At 50.2% G+C, this 27,792-nt stretch overlaps 8 protein-coding genes across 8 annotated transcripts; 6 read left to right on the plus strand and 2 right to left on the minus strand.

The window, feature by feature from the left end:
* Window positions 1-2,168: 2,168 nt before the first annotated feature.
* On the plus strand, window positions 2,169-3,815 carry UREG_02070 (uncharacterized protein; the record flags this gene model as incomplete). Its single annotated transcript, XM_002542508.1, has 3 exons — window positions 2,169-2,312; window positions 2,726-3,191; window positions 3,241-3,815. The coding sequence occupies 3 exons, from the start codon at window positions 2,169-2,171 to the stop codon at window positions 3,813-3,815; spliced, it is 1,185 nt and encodes a 394-aa protein (XP_002542554.1).
* A 3,187-nt stretch (window positions 3,816-7,002) lies between these two features.
* UREG_02071 (uncharacterized protein) lies at window positions 7,003-7,962 on the minus strand (the record flags this gene model as incomplete). Its single annotated transcript, XM_002542509.1, has 3 exons — window positions 7,003-7,132; window positions 7,206-7,287; window positions 7,416-7,962. The coding sequence occupies 3 exons, from the start codon at window positions 7,960-7,962 to the stop codon at window positions 7,003-7,005; spliced, it is 759 nt and encodes a 252-aa protein (XP_002542555.1).
* Window positions 7,963-9,429: 1,467 nt separating this feature from the next.
* UREG_02072 (uncharacterized protein) lies at window positions 9,430-9,928 on the plus strand (the record flags this gene model as incomplete). Its single annotated transcript, XM_002542510.1, has 2 exons — window positions 9,430-9,820; window positions 9,852-9,928. The coding sequence occupies 2 exons, from the start codon at window positions 9,430-9,432 to the stop codon at window positions 9,926-9,928; spliced, it is 468 nt and encodes a 155-aa protein (XP_002542556.1).
* Window positions 9,929-12,204: 2,276 nt separating this feature from the next.
* On the plus strand, window positions 12,205-12,636 carry UREG_02073 (uncharacterized protein; the record flags this gene model as incomplete). The annotated part of the gene is made up of 2 exons (XM_002542511.1): window positions 12,205-12,376; window positions 12,407-12,636. 2 exons carry the CDS (start codon window positions 12,205-12,207, stop codon window positions 12,634-12,636), a joined length of 402 nt encoding a protein of 133 aa, XP_002542557.1.
* A 2,365-nt stretch (window positions 12,637-15,001) lies between these two features.
* UREG_02074 (uncharacterized protein) lies at window positions 15,002-16,884 on the plus strand (the record flags this gene model as incomplete). The annotated part of the gene is made up of 2 exons (XM_002542512.1): window positions 15,002-16,512; window positions 16,590-16,884. The coding sequence occupies 2 exons, from the start codon at window positions 15,002-15,004 to the stop codon at window positions 16,882-16,884; spliced, it is 1,806 nt and encodes a 601-aa protein (XP_002542558.1).
* A 1,475-nt stretch (window positions 16,885-18,359) lies between these two features.
* On the plus strand, window positions 18,360-21,313 carry UREG_02075 (beta-glucosidase 1; the record flags this gene model as incomplete). Its single annotated transcript, XM_002542513.1, has 6 exons — window positions 18,360-18,422; window positions 18,532-18,674; window positions 18,740-18,837; window positions 18,889-19,282; window positions 19,348-20,998; window positions 21,071-21,313. 6 exons carry the CDS (start codon window positions 18,360-18,362, stop codon window positions 21,311-21,313), a joined length of 2,592 nt encoding a protein of 863 aa, XP_002542559.1.
* A 706-nt stretch (window positions 21,314-22,019) lies between these two features.
* UREG_02076 (uncharacterized protein) lies at window positions 22,020-25,038 on the plus strand (the record flags this gene model as incomplete). Its single annotated transcript, XM_002542514.1, has 2 exons — window positions 22,020-24,081; window positions 24,245-25,038. 2 exons carry the CDS (start codon window positions 22,020-22,022, stop codon window positions 25,036-25,038), a joined length of 2,856 nt encoding a protein of 951 aa, XP_002542560.1.
* A 1,371-nt stretch (window positions 25,039-26,409) lies between these two features.
* Window positions 26,410-27,179, minus strand: UREG_02077 (uncharacterized protein; the record flags this gene model as incomplete). The annotated part of the gene is made up of 4 exons (XM_002542515.1): window positions 26,410-26,454; window positions 26,508-26,634; window positions 26,694-27,095; window positions 27,154-27,179. The coding sequence occupies 4 exons, from the start codon at window positions 27,177-27,179 to the stop codon at window positions 26,410-26,412; spliced, it is 600 nt and encodes a 199-aa protein (XP_002542561.1).
* Between the last annotated feature and the right edge of the window lie 613 nt (window positions 27,180-27,792).

Consider the following 27,792-nt stretch of genomic DNA (forward strand, 5'->3'; position numbering starts at 1 on the left):
AATGGTCATCTGCAGGGATGAAAAATACTCATTTGCCGTCCCAAATGTGCCTTGTGAAGCTAGCAATTTCGGAGGGAAATTTCCACGGGCGACAATCTCATTCATATTGAATGTGATAGGCACTGGGTGGCTGATCGGGCGCGCTGGTCGAGGAGGAGAGATTGGGGGCTAGCGGCCTTGCGGTCGGAGATATCAACGAGTAAAACGAACCGAAGAGGAGAGTTGCCGGGTAGATAGCGAGGGAAATGGCAGGTAAGTGAGCGGCACGATTTAGGCAAGCCGTCCTGCGAGGGAGAGATTCGGTTGCGAAGGGCATAGTTCTGGGAGGTTCTCGATTCTATCAAGCAGGCGGTAAACAGAGAGTCTTGCTCAATCGTAGGCGGCAATCGGTTGAGTCTTCAAATCCTCCCCACTCCCTGCTCCAGGCCCAATCTTTGTCTTTGCTGGCCAAGTTGAATATTTTTGGATGCGATGAAAATGACGTCGGTACGACGAGAACCTTGACAGCGCTAGCCGGAAATGGGTATCATGTGACAGGCACAGATTACGAATTATGTAATCGAATATTACTAGTCGTATCCTTGCTTATATAAGCTAACTGGGCCCCAAATTCGACATCAATCCATCCCTCTCAGCACACAGTTTGAGGATGCGCGGCTTTCATCCATGTTGCTGCATGGAACACAGCCAAATATGCGTTGCATTGTTAGGAGACCTAGCTCCAGGAACCCTAAGGTTGTCCTATTGCGAATTTTCATGGGAGGAACCTCAATTTGTTGCGCTTTGGTAGCCTGGCCCCCAACGAGGTCAGTGCTGAGGGGAGGTCTTTCGCCCACAGCTTGGATCTGATCGAAGGCTAATGACTCCCAAAGCGCGAACGTTGTTGTTGCAGCCTTGTGCCAATAAACCACATGATCTGAGAGGAGCATTGCTATGCCCATAGGCATCAATGAGGCGATGCTCCGATGAAAATGCCGGAACAGTATCAGTGGGATTTTAAAACAAATCATGGAGCCCAGTTATCCCCCTGGCAAAGACTCGGCAGCAAATCCCTGCTACGCAGGTACTATTATGCAAGCTAGCCCCTTCCGGGTTCCCTCTGAACAACTGATGCCATTGCCTGGAGCGTACCGAATGGATCGCCCGTTGACAAAGATTGTGATTACCTGTGATCGGTTACATATGCTGTCCCATTTCGTGGGTCTTTCTTGCCTTCCGTGCAGTTCAAAAGGAGTCCTCGCCTGATGAACCAACCTACTTGTCTTATTTATCATTTGCTTGCAATGTCCCACAAGACTGCCTGAACTCGGCGTACTACGGATCATTATGGTTGATTTTTGAGTGTAGGTAAAATGCTGAATTCGATGCGCGCGTAAAATGTTTCTGCTCCAGTTCCTGCTGACGAAAAGCAACCCTCTCCGCCAGGTAATTAGGTTGACAATACGTATTCTATTCACCTACTTGAATACACCACCTATCCGCTACTTTGTTGCCAGGGTAGCACATAGCGCCAACAGATCACCCAATGCCAATCGATTTGGTTGTGCAGAGGATCCAGGTTTGATGCTTTTGGGCAGGTCACTGGTGTTTAATTCTATTTCTGATCTGTTTACCTCGTACACATGCTCCTAAAGGCTGCCTTTATTTCTCAACAACTTGTTAACCCCTTCTCGCAACAAAAGAAGTCGGCTTACCTTGGCTGTCGTTGACGTCGTTTTCGAAAGCCAACAAAAGCTGTGTTATACCGGATGTGTCACGCGACAGAATACGTCCGAAGCCGCAGCGAAATTATACATGGCTTGTAAACTCCTTCCTCATGGGCATCTGTGTGCTCTGACGCAATTTTCTTCGTCTAGAACTATTTTTGTCCAGTGCGTGTTCCATGGCAGACCAAAGTTCGACAGCGCACCTGTCATCGATATACTTGCTGTTATTATAGCCCAGCATCGCCTAACAGCTGGACCTGAAACTCATAAACCGTTTTAGACTCCCTGCGGAGCACTCAGCGCAAAACGGTGATTTTCCGCAAATGAATCCCAAGCCTTTTTGCTCCCAAGGCTTCGGGTGGCGCTTGTGGGAAAATCATCGGACAAAAGACCACTCAAAAGCCTCCTTGCATCAGCTGCTGACCGCTGACCATAATTAGTGAACATTTTATTTCTTCTAAAATGCCCTGTAACGCCACCAAGAATTATGGACAAATCAGCCTTATTTCGAGAAAATGCATTGCCTGTCGAAAAAAGTCTACACTAACCGTGGTTCCCCGCAATGGTTTTGACTTGCAGGACGACCCAAATTCCACATTGGAATCTGTAAGGCGCACGGATCATTGTCACTTGCTGGGTTGTTAAATGAAAGAAAAAGCAAATATGGGGCAAAACAGCATCGATTAACTCAAAAGTACATAACTACATAAGTGCCGCATGGTACCAACTAGTTCTTGAGCTTTCCAAGCAGATACACCCCTTAATTCAAGAACACTTTTGAACACTCAAAGCTCCTGCTCTTGATAACCTGCCTGGGCCGAAGAAGTCAACCTTGCAACCAAGATCTTCCTTCTCGTCTTATACTTGCGTCCTTTATCCCATATTTGACCACACCGAGAACTTTACTCCAGCCCGTTCAATGCCTTCCGAAGGCGTCCCGAAGTGCCAGCGGTGTCGGAGAGATCATAAGAAGGTTTGACTTCTTGATGATTACTTGAAAATCTCTAATGTCTTGCTAGTGTTCCCCTGAGAATAGACCTTGGCCGGGGCCAAAGTGTGACCGCTGCGAAAACTATGGATATGAATGCTCTGAGAATATGATGGCCCGGCGGTCATCACAAAAAGACATCGACCCGGCACGAGCGGCAGGTCGTTTGCTAGAAAGCATGCCACATGGAAAATTCTATTACCAGCCCACCGTGGCTCAAGCGTTGGCAATGCAGCAACGACCGCAGGCACCAATTACTCTTTCGAAGCAGACATATTCCCCGTCTCCGTGGGTGGGATTGTTCGAGTACCTAAGGAACATCGATTGGCTCAATACCAAGTGTTTCCGGATTGGGTCTGACCCATTCACCGCCATGTTCCGATCCCCTAGCTGCCTGGTACCGGATATTTCAGATACTCCACTTGGAAGGCGGCAGATGTATCTCGAGATTTTCTCACAGCATCAGAGGTTGATGCAAAATGCGTCCTTGTCAACGGGTGCGTCACTGGAGGCATCAATAAATTTTCTTGTCACACAACTACAAAGACAGCATCCCCGGATTGCGTTGGGCGTATAGTTTTGAAGAACTGTCAGGAATATGTGCCAGCCACATTCGCTACGGCTCATATTGGCAAGTCCTTAGAACTTCACTCCAAACGGACGAGATTTTGTTGATCGATCCAAATTATTCTTTTGATACCGAATTCCCCCAAAATCACATTCGACAGTGCAAAACAAAATCTGGCTTTCCCCAAGATCTGGGCCTTCGACAGTTTTGTCAGAAACTCTCCGGTCTTAGCCAGATGATTTCAGACCTAGCGCGAACAGATCCTAACTCTGAAGAGCGTGCATTTTTAGCGGTGAAGATTCCAGACAGACTCGAGGAAGTATTGGGCCCTCGATTATCTCTATACTCGGGGCTAGGGCGGGTGTGCGCCTCGTCAATTTTCCCGATGGATATCCTAGCGAGTTCGCCCATGGCGACGACCGATGCGGATGTATATTCACAAAGCGATTCGGCAGGAGCCGACTCAGATGACGGATGCCCGCTAGGAGATAGGGCTTACCAAGCCATTCTCGGGAGTGACTATTTTAGTGAAAATGCCATTTGGGGTCCGTGACAAAGAATTGACGATTGTGCGGAACTACGTTAACAATACTGTTGTTGCACTGTGCTTTCATCATTCATTTTGGGTATCCTGCAGCCGGAATGCGGAATTCCACATCATCACTAGTGTTTATTATCATGAAGCGGTGCATGGGTTTCTTTCTTTCTTTTAGGCCCGAAGAATACTCTCGCATTGTCATGGACTTTGGTTTTACCTTTACAGGCGGTTAGTAATCAGTCCGTGTTGAAGATTTACTCGTCAATCAAGACATGTCATATTTTAGTGCTGCGATGCTGCACTATGTGATTGATGCGATGCATAAGCGGCGAGATCTATGTATTCGCCCCGGAGATGTGGCAATACTTGGGTTGCTTATTCCCAAATACACTTCACGGAAGGGCTTTTTTGATAACTAATAGCCGCCGAGCCCGTTTTGGGCACGGACGGAGCTCGATATGTGATTTGCGCCGAGATCGCTATCTGACAGGTTCCCCGGGGATCTGGATTCTGGTTCGGGGGTTAGCGATAGTTGCCAATCAGATGCTGCCACTGAAGATGTTTGGCATTTTGACTGCTGGAATGCGAATAGGATTCCAGTTTCCCTATAAGCCGAAAGCGGATAGCAGTTGGTCCCATGGACTACCCCCAAGAAAGAAAGATGGGAGTGACGCTGGAGGTCCTCATAGGTGTCCCATGGCTGCGACCAGCGGAAAGTGACCATCCTCTGATAGTGGTACATACCCGTTTCTCCATCATCCTTCCATGTGGTTATTCAGGATCTTCAGATCCAAATGTTCTGACAGCACACGTCAACTCAAAATGAAAGAAGGGCTTCAAGCCCAGGGCAACGCTCACTTGCGCCCGCTTTCGTCACCGGTCTATGTGACTTTCTATTGCCGAAAAGCTTATTTCTTGATGGCTCCCTGATTCAGGATGACCTCAATGTCCCGAGCGCACTTTTTTGGAGTATCATGAATAGGAGTACTTGTAAAGTTAAGTTGGTTGTACAGAGGCTTTTTCAACCGGGCAAATTACTTTCTGCTCAGGGGCCACCGTTGTTAGAACACCGTATGTACCCCCTCTATACTACATTTGTTAGATCCCTGAGTTGTCGTGGATTATAATACTCCCAATTATACGGTATACACACCTCTTACGTTAGGTGTTGGGGGTCCAAATCTGTGTCACTCACCGCCACAGGGTAGGCATGTTCGCGTGTACTTGGTATATGTCTGCGGTTCCAAATTGCGGAGTGCAGAAGAGTATGCACTTTCTTTTGTTGCAGATACATGTGGCCTTATTCTTCCCAACCGGGCCCCGATGAATCAGTGGCAATTTAACATTCTATGTTGCCGATTCACTATTTTTTCGCACTTATTTGAGATGCATGCGTTTTCGACATACAGATTCTGGGCGTTCTTCAGTGGCTGGCAGCCCGGGTCAGGCTTGCAGATTGTTGAAGAATCTGCTCAAAGCTCACGTAGAAACCGAAAAAGGCGGAAATTCTCCCTCTTGCCTCCCTGGCAAGGCTTGGCAGGGTCAAAGCGGTCTCACTGTTTCATTGCCTTGCGAGGGCGAACCATCTGCCCTTTGCCACGGCATTTCACACTGGTCCGCAAGAAGAGGCAATGGACAGGACATGGTCAGGAGCAGAAGCGCCAAACTGACGCCCCAGATTTCTTCATGAGCGAAAACTAAACTGTACCGGCCCGGATTGACTTCCGGAACCAGACATCTCTCGAGTCTCTCTCCTCCGACGTTTGTAGCTTTGACCCCCTCCGTTGGTTCCCTTTGAAATCATGTGTGGGTCGAGTACATGGCCTGACCGCGGCCAGTCCCACCACTTGCTTTGATATTCTCGGGGATCTTCGGTAATACAGGGAAGTTCATGAACAAAGAAAGGCAGAAAAACGGTCATGCTTCGAGGTATCGGGAGCGGGAGAGGACTCGGTCGATCCTTTCCAGAGTTTGCGTCCCATCCCGCTGATCTATTAGGCCGGCATAGGAGCTCTTCGTTGTAGGATTTGTATTTTCTCTGTTGGACAGAGGACACAGATGTCGTCGGGAGTTATTGCGTTGCTTCCTTCCTTCTCTCTTTTTTTTTTTTTTTTTCGTTGCTGTCCTGGCCTGCATATGTATGTACCGGCTTGTTGGATGAGTGCATTAGCAACCCCTAGCATCGATGATTCCCGGTATAAGCCACATCGGAATTGCAAGATATGTGCTTGCATTCTCGAAATTCCAGAGGCTAGCGTTAATCCTTATTTCCTTCCCTGGAATTCTGCAAGAAACAAAACATATTGTTAGCACGTTTCGATTCATAAGGTTGACATGGGTGACCTACGAGATACTTTCTACCGTGGCCCAGTCAAATATTGAACTTGTATCATCCTGATACATGATTTGATCATTCAAATGGAGCAAGGGCGCCGAACAATACGCGGCTTCACTGCATTTTCCGTGAAGCTTGACTTCTTCATTGCAGAAAAACCAAAGACGAGAAAAAGAAAACATCATCGACCCGACAGCCTGGGAATGAGAAACAGGATGACAGTTCCCCGGGCCAATCAAAGAGACGTTGCTAAGCCCAAATGCACGCAATCGTCGGGGAAGCATGATCTGAATTCCGGCAGCCTGATAATGGGGCCTGAAACAAATTATGCACACTTGTTTTCAACAAACTCTCTGACCCCCAAGCGCTCCGGGGAGAGAGCTCGCGCGCGCATACACTTAGGACTGAAGATCTTTCCTGACAAACCAACGGTCGGCTAATAACATTGTATCTGAGCGGATTTTGCTTGGAGGGCTTCGGCAAGTGACATGGCTTTGACATCATGCCAGGGATACACGCCCAAGAACTAGATGTATCACTTTATTGTTTGAGAAGATGTGCCCCGAACGTACGTTCTTATATCGAGAGTATATGAGCACAAGCAGTGGGAATGGACGCATCAGTATGACCTCGTCTCCTGGTTTGCAGAGCCTCATTGTACTAAGATAGAGGAGAAGAAAGTCGTGCCAAGAATTGCATAATAGCAAGCATACAACTGAGATCATAGATGACAGGCTCCAGCCTAGTCATGATCCGTGAATGCATGATCGGAGCCACGATCGTATTAAAAGAAAGCACTGAAACCCGCGCTTTTTCTGAAGCCACTCTTCGACCGCGGCGAATTAAAAGCGCATATGATCCTTGAACTTACGAGGCCTTCGCTCTCATAGCATTCTTAGCCGTGTTGCCAGGCACACCACTGGCTGTTTCTAGCGCGTCGACAATTTCCTTTCCAAGGAAATAGGTTGCTAAGCTTGGAAAGACGATCCAGAACCCACTAATCGGAGCATTAGATACTAGATTTCCGGAGCCAATCGTATCTTGCACTCTAGGGGGCCAAGGGGACCTACTTCGGAATAATCCATAAAAATATCAATGCAGCAAGGCTATTGTGCCCAACGCTTTTGAACCCGGAGTATGCTTCATTCAGGCCTTCGTTCACCATTAGAGTTAGAGACAAACTCACAAAGTGAAATAATGAGAATTGAAGCCAATACTCCTGTGAAGATAGGGGCATCCTCATCATCCCCGGCCGTACGTGGGGTAGAAAAAGCACCCACCATAGAGTATGGTTTTGCTGAGCGTCATGACGCTGGCACTAAACACAACCAATAGGGAAAAAGCCCCCGTCCTTCCGTCGACGTACTTTCTGTCAAACAAGAGCAAGCGTATCCCCCGTTCAGGCGCCTTTGGTTTTCCGCGGGGCCCGATAGCTTTCCCGTGCGCCCACACCGTCCACAAATAAAAAAGGTAGCAAATTGTCTCGAGGACATTCAGAGACGATTGGGCAGAAGTAAATCCGTTTCGAGCGTGGTATGCAGGCCAGCCGTATATGTAATCAACCGTTCCATAGAGCGCATACGGACTCCAGATGGCGTGCAGTGCACCACCAGGCATGCTATACGGCCTCAGAAGAACATAGCCAGTATCCCAGATGACAAATGGGATTGAGCCTAGTAACCATAAAATGACCAACTTCGACGGGATGTGAGCCCAATGGCCCCGGGGAGCCGGAGAATGTTCCCGTGTCGAGATTGCTTGCTTCGACGCGAAGGTGGAAGTAACGGGAGGAGAGAATTCTTGGGGATGTTGTCGTGTAGTCACCATCGTGGCTTCAGTCTCGGTTTTCACAGTGAGATTGCACTGTGCTGGCGAGTCCGTTGCTATAACTCGGAGTCAGTTGAACTGAATGACGTAATAAATTCACTGACCAATACTCCGTAGTCGCTGTTCGGAGGAGAAATAGAGGTCGCTCATCGGCCGGTATCTATTTCGCAGGAAACGAAAACAGACACAGGCAGTTTTGATGCGGTTCAGTGTTGCATCGCATCCATCCCTGCGTGAGGTTTGATCCGACGGTTGAAACAGATGCACCACGTGATCATCTCCAAGCAAACTCGAGGACGCCAGTGATTGCATGGAAGCAAGATGTCAGGCATAGTTCTGCAGCGCCACAGCTTTCAACCAGTGCGTCTGACTTGAAGTTGAATTGATATGTTCCACATAGTACGACAAATCCACTCCTGTTCTGGAATAAAAATATATCAATTCCAGGTCAATTACCCCTAAAAGTACAGGAACAGCACTTCTTTTGAAGGATCTGATATTTGTCTGCTCCGTATGGGAGTTCCCTCCAAAACCAAGATGTAGCCCAGGAGGGTTTGAACTGTGCGCTAAATTCCATATGACCCGCACATCCCAAATGGCGTACGGCTGCTTCAGCACCCGGTATAGGCTTTCGGCATCAAGACGACGCCCATCACCATTCCCACACGATGAAGCTGAGCATCAGGCAAAAGCTGATCCAAAACACCTTTCTCTTGATGCAAACCCAATAGAAATCACTGTATACAGAAACATGCTGCATGTTGCTGGTATGAACTGCTTGCCAGCTTGGAATTTCCTGCTGGGCATATAGATGGACACTGGCTGGGTGGCGAGGACATCACTTGGATGAACTCGCCTTCGGCTCCGCGGTGCCAGGCCAGAGTTGGAGTAGGAAAAGTCATGAAATAGGACTGAAGAGTGATGCTCATAGACACACACTCAGCCCTGGATTGGGTGCATCGAGTACTCCGGGCCTTGTTAAACCATGTCATGACACCCCTGAACCAGCGCAGAGCCAGCCAACCGTTCTAAATTGTATATCAGTATCTCATTCTTGTTAGGTGTCGTGGCCTATTACACGATTTCTTTCCAAGGTTATATTAATCAAAGGCCAGTCCGAACATCTTGACAGGAAGCTTGTGCGGTGGCCTGTATTCAACCGTGGCGAGTAAGGTATTCGCGGCGCCATTGACCCAGTGGATTTGGCTGGGGTTTTGTGAGCTTGATTCATCAATCACTTTTGTGTCATCGACCGGATTGTCCCGTGTATGAGTATCAAACACAGCTCCATCTCATCGGCACCTGGTATTTTCCATAGCTTTGCTATGGTATCTTTCCTTTTTGGAACGAGATGGCGTCCTTTTAAAAACTGAGGCGGCAAGAAATCGCAAAATTATTAGGTCTTGTGAGCCTTTCCCTGTCTCTCGCAAGCTTCTAACTGCCTAAATTCCCATTCCCAAACCAGTTATGACCAAAGCCCGCATCTGGAAACAAAGCCTCCCATCCAGAATCTGGTGCAAGTTAATCGAATTCCACTCCCCTGGACGGCCCCGGCAGTCCCGCACGATCAGGTGGCGGTGTCAACCCGGTATCTTCCTTCGTCTTCAGCAAACTACTGCACATTTCCAAGCTATTCCTCGCCTCCTGCGCAACCTGCAACTCAACCGGAATGCCAGCGTCTACGGCCTCGGCCTGAACAAGTATCATGCTGAGAAACATGTGATTCTTCAAATTTGTCTCCCCATGCCGGATGCATCCCTCGGGCAACGAGATGAGGTCGCGGACAGCCTGCTCGAGGAACTCGCGGTGCTGGCGCGTCCGGTGCAGCGTGCCATTGAGGCGCTGGGCCTCGAGGTGCGTAAGTAGTTCAAGACTGATGGCCGTGGTAGCGCATCGGATGACCTCTCGAAAAGCCCCACCGCCAATTGCCATCAACTGGGCAAAGGTGTGGTCCCTTGGTTGCTGATTAAGTAGTGTATTGGGATCATGAACAGCATATCAAGTGGTCTAGCAGGTTTCTGTGGAAGGGGGTTGACCTATCGCCATTTTTCACCCGGCGACTGCAGGACTGCAAAGCATCGATCAATTCAGTGCTTAACGAGAGGACGGAGATCCTCGGTGGCATCCACGAATCCAAGGACGACTGTACAACGAATTCGAGAATAGTGTACCAGAGTCTGAGGCGCAGCTCGGCTTGTAGTACCGATATGGCCAGGAGATGTTTGGGGTCCCGGTGCAACCCCAGATACATGGCGCTATGAACAATTGACCCGATAGAGATCCAGATCGTATCCCCGCTGATCGAGAAGATCTGCCGGGCTAGAACACTCACGCAGTAGACGGCAGTCCCGAAATGACCAAACGGTCTTTTTCCAAGGGGCCCGAAAGCCAGGTCTCCGCCGCATAGATCCATTGCCGAGCCAAGTCGATACTGCAAAGTGCGGCGGCTCTCTCCGCATGGTCGTACAGACTTGAGCCAATGCCGATGACGAGAAGCACTTTGAGGCGTAAACTCGGTGCAACAGCATCGGGGTTGTCTCAAGGTCACTCGCCCTAGAAGGTCGGGAGGTGAAGTCGCCGAAATCTGCACGTGGTGGGTCGAAACTCTGCCTGGCCACTTAGAACCAGACAGATACATACGCTGATTCGAAAGCAGTCAAGTAAAGCTTGGCCATGGCATCAGCTATCTCACTGGAAAGGGGCGGAAACCTAGGCACGGAAGGCCTCTCGTGGGCCGGTAGGTCTTGAAGCTCTTCGTTCTATTCTTGCAGTCCCGGACGTAGCTGCCAGTTAGGGAGATCATGGCGGAGATTTCGGGTCCTTAAAATGAGCCTCATTTCGCTGTAACATGTAATGATGACCGTGAATTCATTTGAGGCGCCCATCCAACGACTCCGGTCCCAGTCCCCTGCTTATTCAAGACAGATTGCCATTCTTGGTTTCTTGCCAGTGACGGACGCTCCAAAGACACTGCGCTAGCCACTGATTGAAGCATTCGCTCCGTCGGGAGAACTCTCTCTGATTCGCGGTTCGCTTGCTGAAGATTCTTCTAGCCTTTGTATCCGATGCAGAAGATCACGAACAGACGGTCTTTCGTCCGAAGAATCTAGCGATGGGTGCTGTAGGTCACTGCGGCCAGCGCCCGCCGGTATCGAGACTGTCTAGGCTATCATTGCTACCGGCGTAGGGGGAGGCGAAGAGAGGAGTCTATTGGCGCTAACCCGACCTGAGTCCCTGTCCCCAACTCGAGCGGGCTTCGACAGCCGAGGGCTCTCGCTTTGGTGAGCGATGAACTGGCGCATGCGGCATGTGCTGGATGGTCCAGGAAGAGTATACGCATGGAGTCTTATGGCACACACGCTGTGCATACCGGGCATTGTGATCGCACCTGATCTTGCGTCGAATGGCATTCCCGACGTCGAGGCTGTGGCTGACTCTCCATGATGATACTGGCTCAAGCAAGACCAGATTTTGTCGTCCAGTTCCTCTTGGGCGTGGGAGTTGTAGGTAAGTGGTGGTCTTGAGGTCAGAGCTGCAGTTGACTCGGCCGAACACGGGCATATTACCTAATCAGGTAGTTAACTAGTTAACTCGCCCACTTGCGGTAATCACCACGACAAGCTACCATTTCACTCCCCGTTTCTCCAGGGAGACTCTATGAGAGTCTCCTGCACTCAACATGTTGTATATCACGGGTGATTTGTGCATCCTTTCTGACCAAATTCTGAATGCTAAGGCTAGTTTAGGTTTGGGCTGTTGATACTACCGGATCCTAGCCGTAGGGGAGCTCCTCTTCATATTATCACGAGGCTGAAGACGGCGATATAACGCTTGTGTGCCTAATACGTACTTGCTTGCTACTGTTAGACGGAGATATTATGGTGCATCCTCTTCAACTCTGTGAGAGAACCCTATACCTGTGGGCTATTGCCATCTTCTTAATATGGACGAAGCATTTGACCGTCAACTGGCGCATGAACGGAAACGAGCGGAGAGATCATGATTTAATCATGGGAACTGGACTTTGATTCGTCCTCAAGGCTTGTCCATTTCATCACGGCCGACCTTCCAGACAGGGAAAATGCCTGTCTCCACCTTGGCCGAAGTTGTCCAGCCGGAGGGAGTATTTAGCAAGAAGCGAGATATCACGGCGTGTTCAAACTTTCTTCAAGGGGCTTCTCCTACAGCATCTGTGAAAAATATCCCTCAAATTGGGCTTTCAACTCCCGTAGTGTTGCCAGAATGTCGAACAGCAACGGCCTCAAGTCATTATGGTCCAACACCGATCAGTGGCAGCAGATTGAAGAATCCACCGACCAAGTTCTTGCCGGGGCGAACGGCACAACTATATCACATTCCACCATGCGGGAGCTTGCCCGCGAGTGCACCTGCGATATTGCCCACGAAGCTGAAGGTAAGCTTATCTTGTATACGCTCGCCTCAGGGTTCATGTGGGCTCTCTTTTACTTCCCCGTGGGCTTTAAGAAGAACGCCAACGTCACGGGCCAGGGCCCCGAGCGCCGAACATTCATGCGGCTCCGCTTCTGGGCGTTTCTAATGTGGGTGTCCACGTTCGCGCACTTTTGTATCTCCTTTGCCAGCTCAGCCGATGACGGCGGCAATATTACCAACCGTTTTTCCTTCTTCTGCGGTGTCCTCCCGTCGCCGCATTAGGTGCCCCGTTTCTGGACCTTCCTGTACCGCGTCTCGCCGCTCTCGTATTACGTCTCAGCTGTCCCTTCGATAAGGCTTGCTAACATCGACGTGACCTGTGCGAGCAACGAGTTCACTACCTTCAACCCGCCCAACAACGGTCAGACTTGCGTTGAGTACATGGCTGAGCATATCTCGAAGGTGGGTTGGCATCTACGAGACTTGAATGCCACGAGCAATTGCAAGAATTGCAAAGTCAAGGAGGCGAATGTATATTTGGCCGCAATTCATGCGGACTATGACACCAGATGGCGCAACTTTGGCATCATGTGGGTGTACTCCGTACGTCGCGTTTGATATTTCTGCAGCACTGGTCTTGTACTGGTTTGCAAGGACGCCGAAATGCAAGAAGAAGCTAATTGGATAAATTTTCCATCCCCTCATTTTCTGTCTTTGTTTCGCTATTGATCCCGGGACAAGAGTCGTTCTAGCTTACGGAGTAGTCGAATATAAGTAGATCGTTCCAGCTTCCCACATATTGTGACCCCGTGCGGAGTACTGTTTGTTAGAACCACCTGAACGTAGGTGCTTCGCTGCATTTAACATGCTTCGATCGCTCGGTTGAATCTTATATCTAATCTAAACCATGAATATTCCAGAACTAGAAGTGGAAATCAACTATTCATCCCTGAGGACATTGCGGTGGACGAGCTCCTGCTGCCCTAGATGAGACCTTGCGAAGTGACTGGATGAAAAATTAGGCCTGGAGCCTGATGGAACCGGAAGTAATCCGGGATCTTACCTCCGAAGACACAAATAAAGAGCAAGCCCTCACACCAGAGAATTCTGGGGCATCAGGATTTTCCTTGAAGTAGATTCTCTGGCTCACAATGGAGGTTTCTACCAGAGCTATCGGGGGAGTGGGCTCCGCGGAAACTCCAACATTAGGACGGTGCCCAAGTCGCGTCAACGATTTTATACAAGTGTGTATACCGATCTGGACTTTTTCACACGAGGCGGCTGCCTTCAAGGCTTCAAGCTCCAACCGGGAATTAGCTAGTGACCGGGTAATATTCACCGCCAGGGGATAAAAAGCTCGTTATCTCCCAGAGGCCAGCATGGGCGAGTTAGGATGCTGGCAGGAAGGATTCTGTCATGTCGGATTGTCAGCACAACCCAACGTTACTGGCAACGTATAGTTAATCTGCCACCAGGGCCGAATCAGGGTCAGGCACTGTTGTATTGGCTGATCCGCCAACTATCCATGCTTGACAACTCGACGCCGCCGCCACATCCCGTATAGCTTCCATGGAGAATCATGGCCGACCCCGCCCTGGATGCGTTGCACCCCAGCGGGTACCTTGTTAGAGGGTCAGGATTCGTCCCAGTGCATTGAATTTTGGAGGAAGAGCCTTTTCCACCTTCACCCAAGATATCCCACCGTGTGTCAATTTCAGACCTCTTGTCGACGCTTTGCTTCCATTATCCCCTTCTCCGTCCTAGCCTCGAGGACTGAGTGACAAGAATCTTGGAGCGGCACAAGCATCCTCAAGCCTCCTTGGCGTGAATGCTTAAACGGCTTCGATGTGGGAATCGGATCCATTTGGCTCAAGGCCGGCCCCGCAGGAGATGCAACGGTGGCCGGGATAAACAATATCGTGAACCACGGCGTGGAAGCGTGCGGGAAGGCAAAGCGGCCAACTCTCGGGAAATTAACTTCCAGGAACCCGTCGAAACGACTCTCGTTTCTTCTCTTTTCGTCGAAGCGAGATGTAGCCGGTTACAATCTACGGAGCACTCCGGGCTGCTGCCCGTATAGCTCCTGGCGATGATCTTCGCTCCTTGCTTTTGGCCACTTACTGATTGGTGAAACGTCGCTTTGCTCGCGAGGCGCAAACAATCGCATGTAACCCATGTGAGGGGAAGCGGGACTCCAGTCTTCCTCCAGTCCTGGAGCGAGACGCTTCCATCGGCTTCAAACATGGCTTTCACGCCATATTGGCCAGTGGTTCCCTGCGAAATCAGGGGGATGCACAATGACTTCGATGCTGGACAAGGATTGTCTGGGAGGAAGAAATGAAAAGTTTTCGTGCAATGCTGCCCTCAAGCATTTGACGCCGGCTATCATGCCCTCAGCCTCTCTCCACAGTGCTGCTGATCAGCGGCCAATATGCTTCTAGAATGTCGGCTTTTATTTGATTTATGCTGCTGTGAGCCGAGCTGTGCCTTCGTTTCTATTCTGCAGATAATACGAGAGTTGATTTAAGGGCTCCGACACCCCCCTTTTTGAGACATGATCGCTCTCCGATCCTGATACCCCGGGTGCCCTTTTTACTCATAGGCTCTGTGGAGAGCTTTATTCTCCTGTTTTCTTCCTTCATCGCCCATGGTTGCCCTTAGTTTACGCGCCATTGGCGCTTGTCTGCTCAGCTTGCCCTTGATTGCCAATGGTGCCCCAGCTTCCACTATTTCCGGAGCCTTTGAAGTTGTCGAGCATCTCAACAACGTTCCCGAAACATGGCAGCAGGGCGCAGCTCCATCCCCCAATACTGTCCTCCGCCTTCGCCTAGCGATGCAGCACGACAAACTCGAAGAGTTTGAGCAACGGGTTATGGACATTTCCACCCCTGGGCATGAGACCTATGGCCAGCATATGAGCCGTGACGAAGTGAAAGCGTTTTTGCAGCCGCCTGCCCATGCATCCGATGCGGTCCTCGCGTGGTTGCGAGAAGGCGGTGTCTCGACAAAGTCAGTCCAGCTAGACTCAGACTGGGTTCATTTCAACATTCCTGTCGAACAGGCCGAAAAATTGCTCAACACCAAATTCCATTATTACCGCAACACAGTAAACCAGGCCCAGATTCTGCGAACTTTGGAATACTCTGTTCCCAAGAGCGTTGCTCCATACGTTCATATGATCCAGCCGACGACAAAATTCAGCGAGCCTAGACCGCAGTTCAATGGCGTCTTCGAAGAACACAACCTCCCTGCATTCAGAGCCGCAGAAGTGGATTGCAACAAAACGATCACCCCAGACTGCCTGCGAGACCTATACAAGATGGGAGACTTCCTTGCCGGTCCTGACCCGAGAAACAAGTTAGGTATTTCGGGATACCTCGAACAGTTTGCTAGAAAGGGTGACTTTGCCAAATTCCTCGACCTTTACGCCCCCAAACTCAAGGGCACCGAATTTGATGTTGTGTCCATCAAGGGAGGCCGAAACGACCAGAACTCTACTCTGAACAGTGTCGAGGCAAGCTTGGACGTGGACTATGCCATTGGCCTCTCCAATGCCAAGTCCGTCTACTACACGACTGCCGGTCGTGGACCACTGATCCCTGACTTGGATCAGCCGGACGCTGACGACAGCTCAAATGAGCCGTACTTGGACCAGCTTCACTATTTGTTGTCCCTGCCCGATCGCGAGCTCCCCTCGGTCCTCTCCACATCGTATGGAGAGAACGAGCAGAGCGTGCCAAAGAAGTACACTGATTCGGCATGCAACCTATTTGCCCGCCTGGGCGCCCGAGGTGTTTCGGTCATCTTCAGCAGTGGCGATACCGGTGTTGCTTCCGCCTGCCAGACCAATGATGGCAAGAACACGACCCGATTCCTCCCAATCTTCCCTGCTGCTTGCCCCTTCGTGACTTCAGTTGGCGCCACAACCAACATTAACCCAGAAAGAGCCATTTACTTCTCTTCCGGTGGTTTCTCTGACAGATACCGACGTCCATTTTACCAAGAACATGCTGTTTCGCATTATCTGCACAGGGAGCTTGGTGACCGTTGGAAAGGTTTGTATAATCCACGGGGACGTGGTTTCCCAGATGTGGCCGCTCAGGGATACAAGTTCGCCGTGGTCGACCACGACAAAATCCTTGGGGTATCCGGAACAAGGTGAGTCATCCACTGCCTCTCACCGTCCTTTCGGTGGCTTTGATAACTGTTGTGCTAACTGGCGTACTCAACTACAGTGCTTCCGCACCGGCTTTTGCCGCTATCGTCGCAAACCTCAATGCTGTGCGCTTAGCTCATGGCAAGCGGGTCCTTGGGTTCCTGAACCCATTCCTCTATTCTGTTGGACGCGTCGGTTTCACTGATATCGTGCACGGCGGTTCCACCGGATGTACGGGCAAGGACATGTACAGCGGCTTGCCAACCCCGATCGTTCCCTTCGCCAGCTGGAACGCTACTAGGGGCTGGGATCCAGTCACCGGGCTGGGCACACCCAACTTCCAGGTCCTCAAGAAGCTCGTGACGATAGTGTAGGGATGCAGCGCTTTGGTCACGAATGGCTCCTTCGTCGAGTGCAGAAGACGCCGATGTTAGGCACTGACTGCTTCCTTCAACCTGACATTAGCAACATTGTATATAGACGATGAAGTAGCTACCTTCAAAATCATTTATTTCCGATGCTCCCTTGCATCCTCAAGTGACCCATGTTGGAGATCCTCGTTGGGCGTTGAAGCCTGGGGCACCTTGGTTTTCGGCTTCGCGCATTCGTAGAAGAGCCTGCAGGGCGGGGTCACAGGATAGTCTGCCTGTCATGCCAGGGTTAGTTGTCAACCTCATCTCGATAAAACATCAACGCCCTTCCACATGCTCCGACAAGACACGCTGTATGACCGTTTTCGAGCTGTTACTCTGGCGATGTTGAGACGCGTCGTTCACTAACTAGTTAATAAGAGAGACCGTTCTTCATGTTGTCAACTCTCGATTGCTAGCGAGAAATTTCGCGCAGACCCCAGAAGATTCTGGCCGGATGCACCCTGTTGCACCACGCATGACGACAAAGCACTGAAAACATCCGGATCTTTGCCAGGGTGCGGAGGTTCAAAGCTCCAGGCCAAGTCAGACGCCACTTGACCTTGGCTGCAGATCGTCGCGGATGTTTTGAGACACTCGAGCATGCCCTCCAATGAAACCCTGCTGGACGAACGGAGCTCGCAGGAGACGTTGACATCAGTCGTCGAGCTTTGAACTATCGGCGCCATGTTGGAGATCGCCTTTGACATTTTCAATAGTCCGGTTGTACTGCTCCTCTGCGTGTCACAGTGCGCACTGCGCAGGGCCAGGTTCACAGACTTCTCGTCTCTCGAAGCCGGGGGTGAAGACCTGCCGGCCAAGATCGCAATGGTGAGTCTCGACTGCTTGGGCCGTTCATTTCGACGCATCATATGATACCCTTTTCTTCCTGGCTTGATCCCTGGTGGCTGCTCTGACAGCGGACTTTATTCAATTCTGGACGGCACCTACGGAGCACACTTGAGAGAAGCTCCTTCAGCTGCTCCGACGCTCGGGGGATTTTACATCGGGAAACGAGCGAGTAGCTACATAACTACGTCGATGACACCAAAGAGCCTTTTGGTTGCACCGTCCACTTGGGGGAGTGTAGCTCTGTTCTTTCCCAACTTTCTCCACATGGATCGGCACTGCCGATGTATATAAGTATATATATTCCGCAGTGCTGTCTCGATCTTCATCCTTGTTCCTTTAACCATGTCTGTTCGCGTCAGAAGCTATCATCTCTCTTAAACCGAAGGGCCGAGAGCTGCATAACTACAAGCTGGTAGTCTGCGTCCTTTGTTCTTGGGATAAACCTACATGCCGTTTTCAAAGTAGGGAGTACAGAGTAGTACTTTCTAATTTGTTGCAACATATAAATATCTCAATGCGGGCCTAAAGTTGTCGTTTTCCAATAACATTTCGCTGAAAATTTTCAGAGAAACCCGTTTGATTCCACAATGTGGTTGGGTTGGCTTTCCGTTGCGGTTGTGCTGGCCGCGAGGGCTACAGCTACGGAGCAGGTAAGGCATCTCGGCCACCATCGACAAGTCGACCTGGAACGATGCTCTTTTCACTGCTTCGGTCAAAAACAGAACATATGAACTCGGTTACTAACATGTCAAGTAATAGCCGAGCTGGGCATACTCGCCCCCATACTACCCGTCGCCTTGGGCTTCGGGTCAAGGCGAATGGGAGGACGCATATGACAAAGCAAGAACATTTGTTTCCCAATTGACACTCACGGAGAAAGTCAATCTTACCACCGGAGTAGGGTGTGTTTCCAGGCGGATCGTTTCGTTTATTAGATTCGGCATTTCACGCAGCTGATTCTCTGTAGATGGATGGAAGAAGCCTGTGTTGGCCAGGTTGGAGCCATCCCCCGAATGGGATTTCGTTCCCTATGTATGCAGGACGGGCCCCTTGGTATACGCTTTGGTATGTACCCTGCCCATGTAACTCACAGGTGTAGCTACTAACGCGAGCCAGCGGATTATGTCACTGCATTCCCGGCGGGTATCAATGTCGGTGCAACATGGAGCAAAGACCTCGCATATCTTCGTGGAAGAGCGATGGGCGCAGAGCAACGTGACAAAGGGGTTGATGTACAATTAGGACCCGCCATCGGGCCTTTAGGACGGTCTCCCGATGGAGGCCGTAATTGGGAAGGGTTTGGTCCTGATCCCGTATTGTCAGGGAATCTAGTCTCTCAAACGATCAAGGGAATTCAGGACGTCGGAGTTATCGCTTGTGTCAAGCATTTTATAGCGAACGAGCAGGAACGCTTTCGTCAAGCACCAGAAGCCCGAGGCTATGGGTTTAACATCTCTGAAAGCTCCAGCTCTAATGTCGACGATGTCACTATGCATGAACTATATCTCTGGTAAGTTTGTGTCCTATATTCACACCAGACGGGATTTGTTGAAACCAATTGTTGACCATGCGTAGGCCATTCGCCGATGCGGTTCGAGCTGGAGTGGGCGCTGTGATGTGCTCTTATAACCAAATCAACAATAGCTATGGGTGTTCAAATAGCTATACCCAGAATAAGCTCCTCAAAGGTGAGCTCGGATTCCAGGGCTTCATTATGAGTGATTGGCAAGCACATCATAGTGGCGTTGGGGATGCCCTTGCTGGCTTGGATATGTCAATGCCAGGTGACACACTTTTCCTGACGGGGAGGTCATATTGGGGCCCTAACTTAACCATTGCTGTCACGAATGGAACTATTCCCCAATGGAGAGTGGACGATATGGCTGTTCGGATCATGGCAGCTTATTACAAGGTCCACCGTGATAGATCTCAAGTCCCGATCAACTTCAACTCTTGGACACGCAACGAGTTTGGATATTTGCATGCTGGAGTTCAGGAGGGCTACGGCAGGGTGAATGAAAAGATCAACGTACGCGGTAGACACGCCGTCGTCGCCCGGAAAGTTGCAAGCGCCAGCACGGTTCTTCTCAAGAACAACGGAGTTCTTCCACTAAATGGTAAGGAGGATTTCACTGCCATTGTTGGAGAGGATGCAGGCCCCAATCTGTGGGGACCGAATAGCTGTCCCGACCGAGGCTGTGCCAACGGAACTCTTGCAATGGGCTGGGGCAGCGGTACCGCCGATTTTCCATACCTTGTGACACCGGCACAGGCTATTGAAAGCGAGATTGCATTGAAAGGAGTCGGGAATGTAATGTCAGTATTCGACAATTACGCAACTTCTCAGATCAAATCGGTTGTTTCCCAGTCTACGGTTTCGCTTGTTTTCGTGAACGCGGGCTCTGGAGAAGGCTACATCAGTGTTGATGGAAACGAGGGCGACAGGAAGAATTTGACCCTTTGGAAAAACGGAGACGAGCTGGTTGAGACAGTTGCCTCCTTGTGCAACAATACCATCGTTGTTATGCACACAGCCGGCCCCGTTTTGGTGGACAAGTGGTACGATCATCCAAATGTCACCGCTATTTTGTGGGCCGGGCTTCCTGGGCAAGAGAGCGGCAACGCATTGGCGGACGTGATTTATGGCCGTGTTAATCCAGGTGCCAAATCCCCGTTTACCTGGGGCAAAACTGCGGAAGACTATGGCGTTAGCATTCTCAAGGCCCCAAACGCGGGTACGAAAGCTCCACAAGTTGATTTCAAGGAAGGTATTTTCATCGACTATCGACGATTCGATAAGATGAACACAGAACCGATTTATGAGTTTGGTTTCGGTTTGAGTTACACGACTTTCGCATTTTCTGATATCAGAATCGAAAGTCTGCAGGCCGAACCATATGCTCCCACAGAGGGTTATACGACACCGGCCCCAAATTTTGGAAACTCGTCCGACGAGTTACAGTTCCCTAGCGGTTTCTCCCAGGTTCGCTTATATATCTATCCTTGGCTCAATTCGACCAATCTGAAGGAAGCTTCCATGGACCCTGAGTACGGACTACCGACAGAAGAGTATGTGCCTCCGGGAGCTACAGATGGAAGATCACAGCCTCTTCTCGCAGCGGGAGGCGGCCCTGGAGGCAACCCGGGTCTATATGAGGAACTCTTCAAAGTATCAGTTACCATCACCAATACTGGGAAGAAAACAGGAGATGAAGTGCCACAGTTGGTAAGAAACTTGCCCATTCCTGAACGTCCTTTTTTCCACAAGTTGGGCTAAACTCTTTATGATAACCACTAGTATGTTTCTCTTGGAGGGCCAAATGATGCCAAGGTTGTTCTTCGCGGGTTCGATCGCATCACTCTCCGCCCGGGCCAGAGCACTGTATGGAGAACAAGCTTGACTCGACGTGATATCTCCAACTGGGATCCTGTGGCACAGAATTGGGTGGTGACGGCGCATCCCAAGACGGTATACGTGGGCAACTCGTCAAGGAACTTGTTATTATCAGCTCCTTTGACCTCATCTTCGGCGAGGCTGTGAGGCGTCAATTTGGGGAGATTCGAAATGTTGTATGATCACTTGCATTTTTTGCGTTTCATAATACGACTCGGGAGATAGTCCCAGAAGATATTTGAGCATTCTTGAAGCCAGCAATGAACTCGCTTTGATAGTTTTGTGAGCCATGCAAGAAGCTGCTGATCAACTGAATCGTCACATCCCCTGCGCGACCAATAGCCGAATCATCGGCCCCAGGGAGATGAGAGTGACGCCGCATGTAACTCCAGAGTTGCTCGCATCGCATGTATGAGCGTCCACACTTCAATAGACTCCAGCACCCGCGCAACTCCGCGGTTACCAGGCCGGCCTTCGCGGTTCGTTCCGGCACATCTCGCCCCTTTTGCGATATCACACGCCAAGCCGCCAAGTGACGCGGGAGCCCTTGTCGGGATGAGAGTAGCATCCAGCAGACTGCACGGCCCGTCTCCTCACGGCCGCTTGCGAGAAGAAGGGCCTCGTGGAGAAAGGATGGTGATCCCCAGGGCCAATTCTGCAATGGCCTTGATGAGATCTCCTCCGTAGATTATTAAGCTCTGACGGTTCCACCGGGCAAGGGCTAAGAGCGACTTTTTGAGTTGGCCACTGGCAATTCCATCCAGCGACCTTTCTTGCTTCCTCCCAGGCTTCGGGCCTTGATGTTAAACAGTATCGGATCACGAATAATGCGACGGCTGCGAAATAGCGCAATATGACCTCGACCCGTCCTGAACCTCGACACGCCGACATACAACACCTCGATGGCGCCCCGGACGAACGGATTTCTCTGAGCCCAGGCAGCGCAAGAGATCAGCCACAGCAGAGCCATTCGATCGATGAATCCGCGGCTTTGGAGCAAAATGCGGCCGCTGCGTCATATGCCGATGACGGTGCGGCTGAGTTGAGAGGGGATGAGCCGGCTGGGATGCAGGATGGAGGGGACAAAGACGACGTGAGCCGCCCATGGAGCGAATTGAAGACGAAAGCAGGGAAGGAGAGGAAGAGGCTTCCTCTGGCCTGTATTGTGTGTCGCAGAAAGAAGATCCGGTGCTCTGGAGAGAAACCGGCGTGCAAGCATTGTTTTCGCTCGAGGATACCGTGCGTGTATAAGGTCACGACGAGAAAGGCAGCGCCTAGGACGGATTACATGGCGATGCTGGATAAGAGGCTGAAGAGGATGGAGGAGAGAGTCATCAAGATTATACCAAAGGATGTTGCAAGGGATATGGCGACGATTGGGCGGGCGGCCGTGAAGCCTCCCACCGCGGGGCAGATGGCTCGAGTGCCGAAGGCAATGAATAAGAAGAGATCCGCGGATGAGGCGTTTCGAGCGGAACTAAATGGATGGATTCGCGAAGGCAATCCTTCGGGTCTGCGCGATGGGCCCGCTGGCAGCTGGCAGCCACGCGTAGTGGATGAGAACAAGCTTCTGATCGAAGGGGCTGAGTTTCTACCTTCAATGGATATCCAGGAGCACCTTGCAGAGGTTTTCTTTGACTGCGTATACGGCCAGTCGTATCTGTTGCTGCACAAGCCAAGTTTTATACGGCGCTTGAAGGCCAAGGCTGTTCCTCCGGTGCTGACGTTGGCTATCTGTGCTGTAGCAGCACGCTTCTCAACCCATCCCCTAATTAGCACGGAGCCTGCATTCTTACGGGGTGAAAACTGGGCTGATGCGGCAGCTACAATTGCTTTAAGCCGGCATGACCAACCGAACATCACGATCTTGACGGTGTTTCTGATACTTGGACTTCACGAATTTGGTGCTTGCCACGGTGGCCGAAGCTGGTCGTTTGGTGGTCAAGCGCTGCGAATGGCATATGCCCTACAGCTTCATCAGGAACTGGACCATGATCCTCTCGGTAACAATGCGGGTCATTCACAGCTCAGCTTTACGGACCGGGAAATCCGACGACGGACGATGTGGGCGTGCGTTTTGATGGATCGGTACAATTCTTCTGGTAGCCAACGCCCGCCGATTGGAAATGAGAAATATTTGCAAATTCAACTACCAATTAAGGAATCACACTTTCAAATGGAGATCCCGGGGCCTACCGAGAATCTAGACGGATCCGTTCCCAACCCAGTACCTGAAGGAATTGGACAACTTTTCAATCCGAAAGAGAACATGGGCGTCTCGGCGTATATAATCCGGGGAGTAATGCTATGGGGTCGGATCGTGGACTACCTTAACCTTGGAGGAAAGCTGAAAGATCCACATCCGTTATGGTCCCCAGAGTCCGGCTATGCTGGCTTGAAAAGACAAATTGAGGAGTTTTCTGCGTCCTTGCCAAACTCTCTCGGTTTTACCCTGGAAAACCTCCGAAACCACGGGGCTGAGAAGATTGGGAACCAGTTTCTGTTTTTGCATATCATCATTCATCAAAACATACTCTTTTTGAACCGATTTGCTATACCACTGTCCCCTGGAGGGCGCCCACCTAAAGATATACCAAAACCGTTTTTGAGTGATGCTGGTCGAGCGGCAGTTGAAGCCGCTGGCCACATTTCGACGTTGATCAGCCAAGCATCTGGCTATATGCTAACTGTTCCGTTTGCTGGCTATTGCGCGTATGCCGCGAGTACAGTGCATATATGGGGGATTTTCTCCAAAAATGAACAGCTTGAAAAGACGTCCAAGGAGAACCTGCGGCATACCTACAGGTACCTAAATAGGATGAAGCAGTATTGGGGCATGTTTCATTATATGGTTGAGAGCGCAAAGGATCGATATCGCCAGTTTGCCGATGCTGCGATCAAAGGCCCGACAATAAGTACGGAGGAAGATTCAACCATGTTCCAATATGGCGATTGGTTTGATAAATACCCCCATGGGCGTTTCACGATTGCACTGGGAGGATCCTAGCCCCGAGGTGAAGAGCGAGCAAGGCGGGGACGCAGTTATGGGCCAAAGATCTGATCTCGAGAGCGTGGAAGAATTCTTCGCAAGTTTGTCTCCCCAATCGCAGGTTGATCAACCCCGTAAAGAAATGAAGAGACGTGGCACAAGTGCTGCAGAGAAATCCCGGCGTACCACAGCTGGAAAGGATTCGAGGGCGCGATTCGAGACAACGGGCACTCCAGCCCAGGCTCAACTATCGCCGCAAAGAGACGCGCAACCGCCAGCGTTGGATACCAACCCCCAACCTCCTCTACCCCATGATGCTTCACAGTTTCCTAGTTCAGTCGTCTTCACTCCGACTGAACCACCCGATTTCAATCATTCAACGTTCAAATACCCTTTAAGCTCCGACCTCCCCCACCTCGACCGCCAACTTGTTTACGGCGCCTACTCAGGCATCGCTCCCAATCACACAACCGGCCCTTTCAGTTCTATGACAACCGCCAGCGGCCATCACAACTCTACGCTTCGTTCAACAAGCACAGTTGCAGGGCTCGATCAAACTGAAGACAACGGCAACTCGTTCTGGAATATGCCGCTTGATATTCCCGGCGACGGTACGGGTTGGCCTACCGCATCGGTACAGCCTAGCGCATGGTTTCTACCGTTTAACCTTGAGCCAATCGGCGCTGGTGAATTTGATATCTCTGAAGCCACTGCCGCAGTGTCAGGGCCCCAACAAAATTCTAGGCCCGGCGGGATGTCAGTAAATAACCCTTCATATTTCCGAGATCCTGGGGTCTTCCACGGCTATGGTCTTAATTTAGGAACTGGAGACCCCCGGGATCCAGGAGGCGGGCCTGCAGGAAGCGGTGGAGGGCCAAGGTAGCGAATGGACCTCCATGGTATTGCCTTGTATGTTGACCATGTGCATACGTTTTCCAGCGCACCAGCGGATGCGGCGTTTTCTCTTTCTTTTGCATTTTCCAGGGAAAAAAAGTCAAGCGACATTTTGGTGGCGTATAGCTTGTCGTGATTTTGCCCGCACCATTAGCCTTCTTCACTAAACTTAGCCCTTGGGATACCTCTACGCGATATCGGGGTTCTTTGTATTATTTTTATCTTTCTTTCTTATTCAACTTTCTCCTGGGCATAGCCTAGACGGTATTTCTTCTTTTTTCTATGCATAATTGGATTTTCCAACACGCTCTCGATTCCCGGGGCCCAATTGCGATGTTTGCAGAACGGTTTCGTAAACCAGTCATCTCTACTGGCTCAGCTTGTCGGGAGTGTATTCAGCATTCGCCCGGAATCGAGGGTTTAGCCCACTGAAATTTGTGAATGATAAAAAACGAACGGTGCTGGTCATCGTAGACTGGTTCTTAAAATTGGAAACGACCCGAGTATGTCATTCGGCGTGAAATATCAAGCGCCTGTTTTATCGTGCTTGCTTTTCTGTATGATGCTTCGCCGTTTCCACATCTTATAGTCAAATTACTATAATACACTTACTGCCATGAGACAGCAAGCTTCATATACAAAAGTCGTATCTACATACATAGGTATCCGCATATCTCCGGTAACGCTTTGTAAAGCATATTTGGCCATAACTGCCAAAACAAGAAGGGTAAAAATCCGCATGTAAACCGTATATACAAGAGAAAAAAAGGAGATTAATCATCCCACTCCTCGTCTAATTGATCAATCAGTCTATTCTCCTCGTCAACATCAGACCGTCTTCCGCGACCAGAATTCCCATTGGCCCCTCCCCTCCCACCAATGGCACCGACGAGCCCGCGACGATTGGAGTTACCGTTGCTTTGTCCCACAGAAAGTCGCGAATAGCCTGGGGATTTGAAACAGCTCAAAATGGAAGAAAAAGCGATTATCGTCATGTCCTATAAAGTTTGGTCAGTTCAGGGGTCGAATAAAGGCGAGCAAGGGTTGAAAGTTTGATGGGCCAGGAGGCAGCTTGGCAGTGAAGGGGTATTATCAGAAGCAACAAGACATCGAAAATGATCCAGGTACTTTGAGAAATTATTTCAAATCAATTTCGCATTGTGGGATGAATCCAAAGGGATTCAGTTGAGCAGCAATATATAAGCGAACACGATGATAAAGGTAAGGTAGCCGGATCATCAAAAGAAACCAAAGTAAATCCAAATGAATGCCAAAAGTGATAAATATCTTCTGCAAAAGGGTGTTGGATAGGAACATGAAGTGAAATGCATTGCATTAATCAAGTCGGGAGGAGGGTAGACTAAGTGTAGACCGGCTGCCAGCTGAGTCGTAGTTGGATAATACCCTGTCTTGATATCGGGAAAAGGTGAATAACGAACAAACGGACAGAACACTTACCTTTATAAATCCAAGCATGTTATTCCACATCGCAAAATTCGGGCATTGCCTCCATCCTCTCTGGTGCATGACCGTCCGTTGGTATGCACAGCCACCAATCATATATGCAGCAATAGCGATTCCCACACTAGATGAAAGTATTAGTGACCGAAAATTCTTCTGCTGGGACCATGAGTTTCGACATACATGATACCGAAAACTCCAGCGGGGCCAACCCCGCCGTCCGTGCTCGCGGCTACGCCTCCACAAGCTGCAGCGCTTCTAACTTCAAAAACGTAGGTGCACGAGTCTGGCGAGCCGACAAAGGATACGGCCGCGGCCGGGTTGACGAGGTCACGATCACAAAGGAAGGATATTAAAGTCGATTTCCTTCTCAAGTTTTTCGTATCTGGTTTCTTATCCTTACCCTCGTCATCGTCATCTTCATGGTCCTTGTCGTCATCGTCATCCTGGTCATGCTCTCTGGCTTCTCTGGACAATAGTTTCCGCTTATGATGATTTTGATCCGGTGTTGTCGGACATGGAGAACCATCCGTATAGTTCAAAACCAGTTTGCGGCCGCGAAAGATTAAATCGGATGCTTGTTGCCTAGGTATTCAAAGGTTAACACTTGAGCTCGATGAAACCTAGGAGTATTGCCACATACCCAATTGAAAAAGTCTTCCCATCCATCCTGTAGAATGCGCTGACATTTTGCCATCTTTCTCTATCCAGTCCCTCCACGTCCTCCAATTTCTCAATTACCGGCGCACAAATATTCAGGGTGAAATTGGTGCCGTAATCGTAGCCTCTTGAATGCCAGCTATCATCCCTATCACCAGGCCGAACTTTCTTTCCATCCTTCTCTTCCGGGGGGAGCAACGATATGGTGTTGAGATCAAAGTAGGCACCCGTATTTGGGGAATGGATAGTGCAGGGTTTAAGCTTCGCGTCCGGGCTGTCATCGGCAGCGACACATAACGGCGAGTTGAGAAAAGCGAATGGAAATAGACAGGCTATAGCTCCAGCTTTGCTAATATGCATGACAGGTGATCGATGGAAAGGGGTGGTTCTCAATGTCCAATAACGGCGCGCGGATCAGGACACAGGGGCAACCTCGTCCAACTTAACGAGCGACTTGAACGGGAAATACTTGAGGGAACGATGAAGACTTCACAGAAACCAGTTTAACACTGTTGCGTCTGAAAAGTATTAACAACTGAATCTACCCAAGAGCAAAAGACGCCAGTGAATGAACAGTGCCTGCTGTCATGGATTCCGCCTGGTGAAGCTGTTCAAACGCGGA

Source organism: Uncinocarpus reesii, genomic scaffold, assembly GCF_000003515.1.
Source record: "Uncinocarpus reesii 1704 scaffold_1 genomic scaffold, whole genome shotgun sequence".
Taxonomy (NCBI): Eukaryota; Fungi; Ascomycota; class Eurotiomycetes; order Onygenales; family Onygenaceae; genus Uncinocarpus; species Uncinocarpus reesii.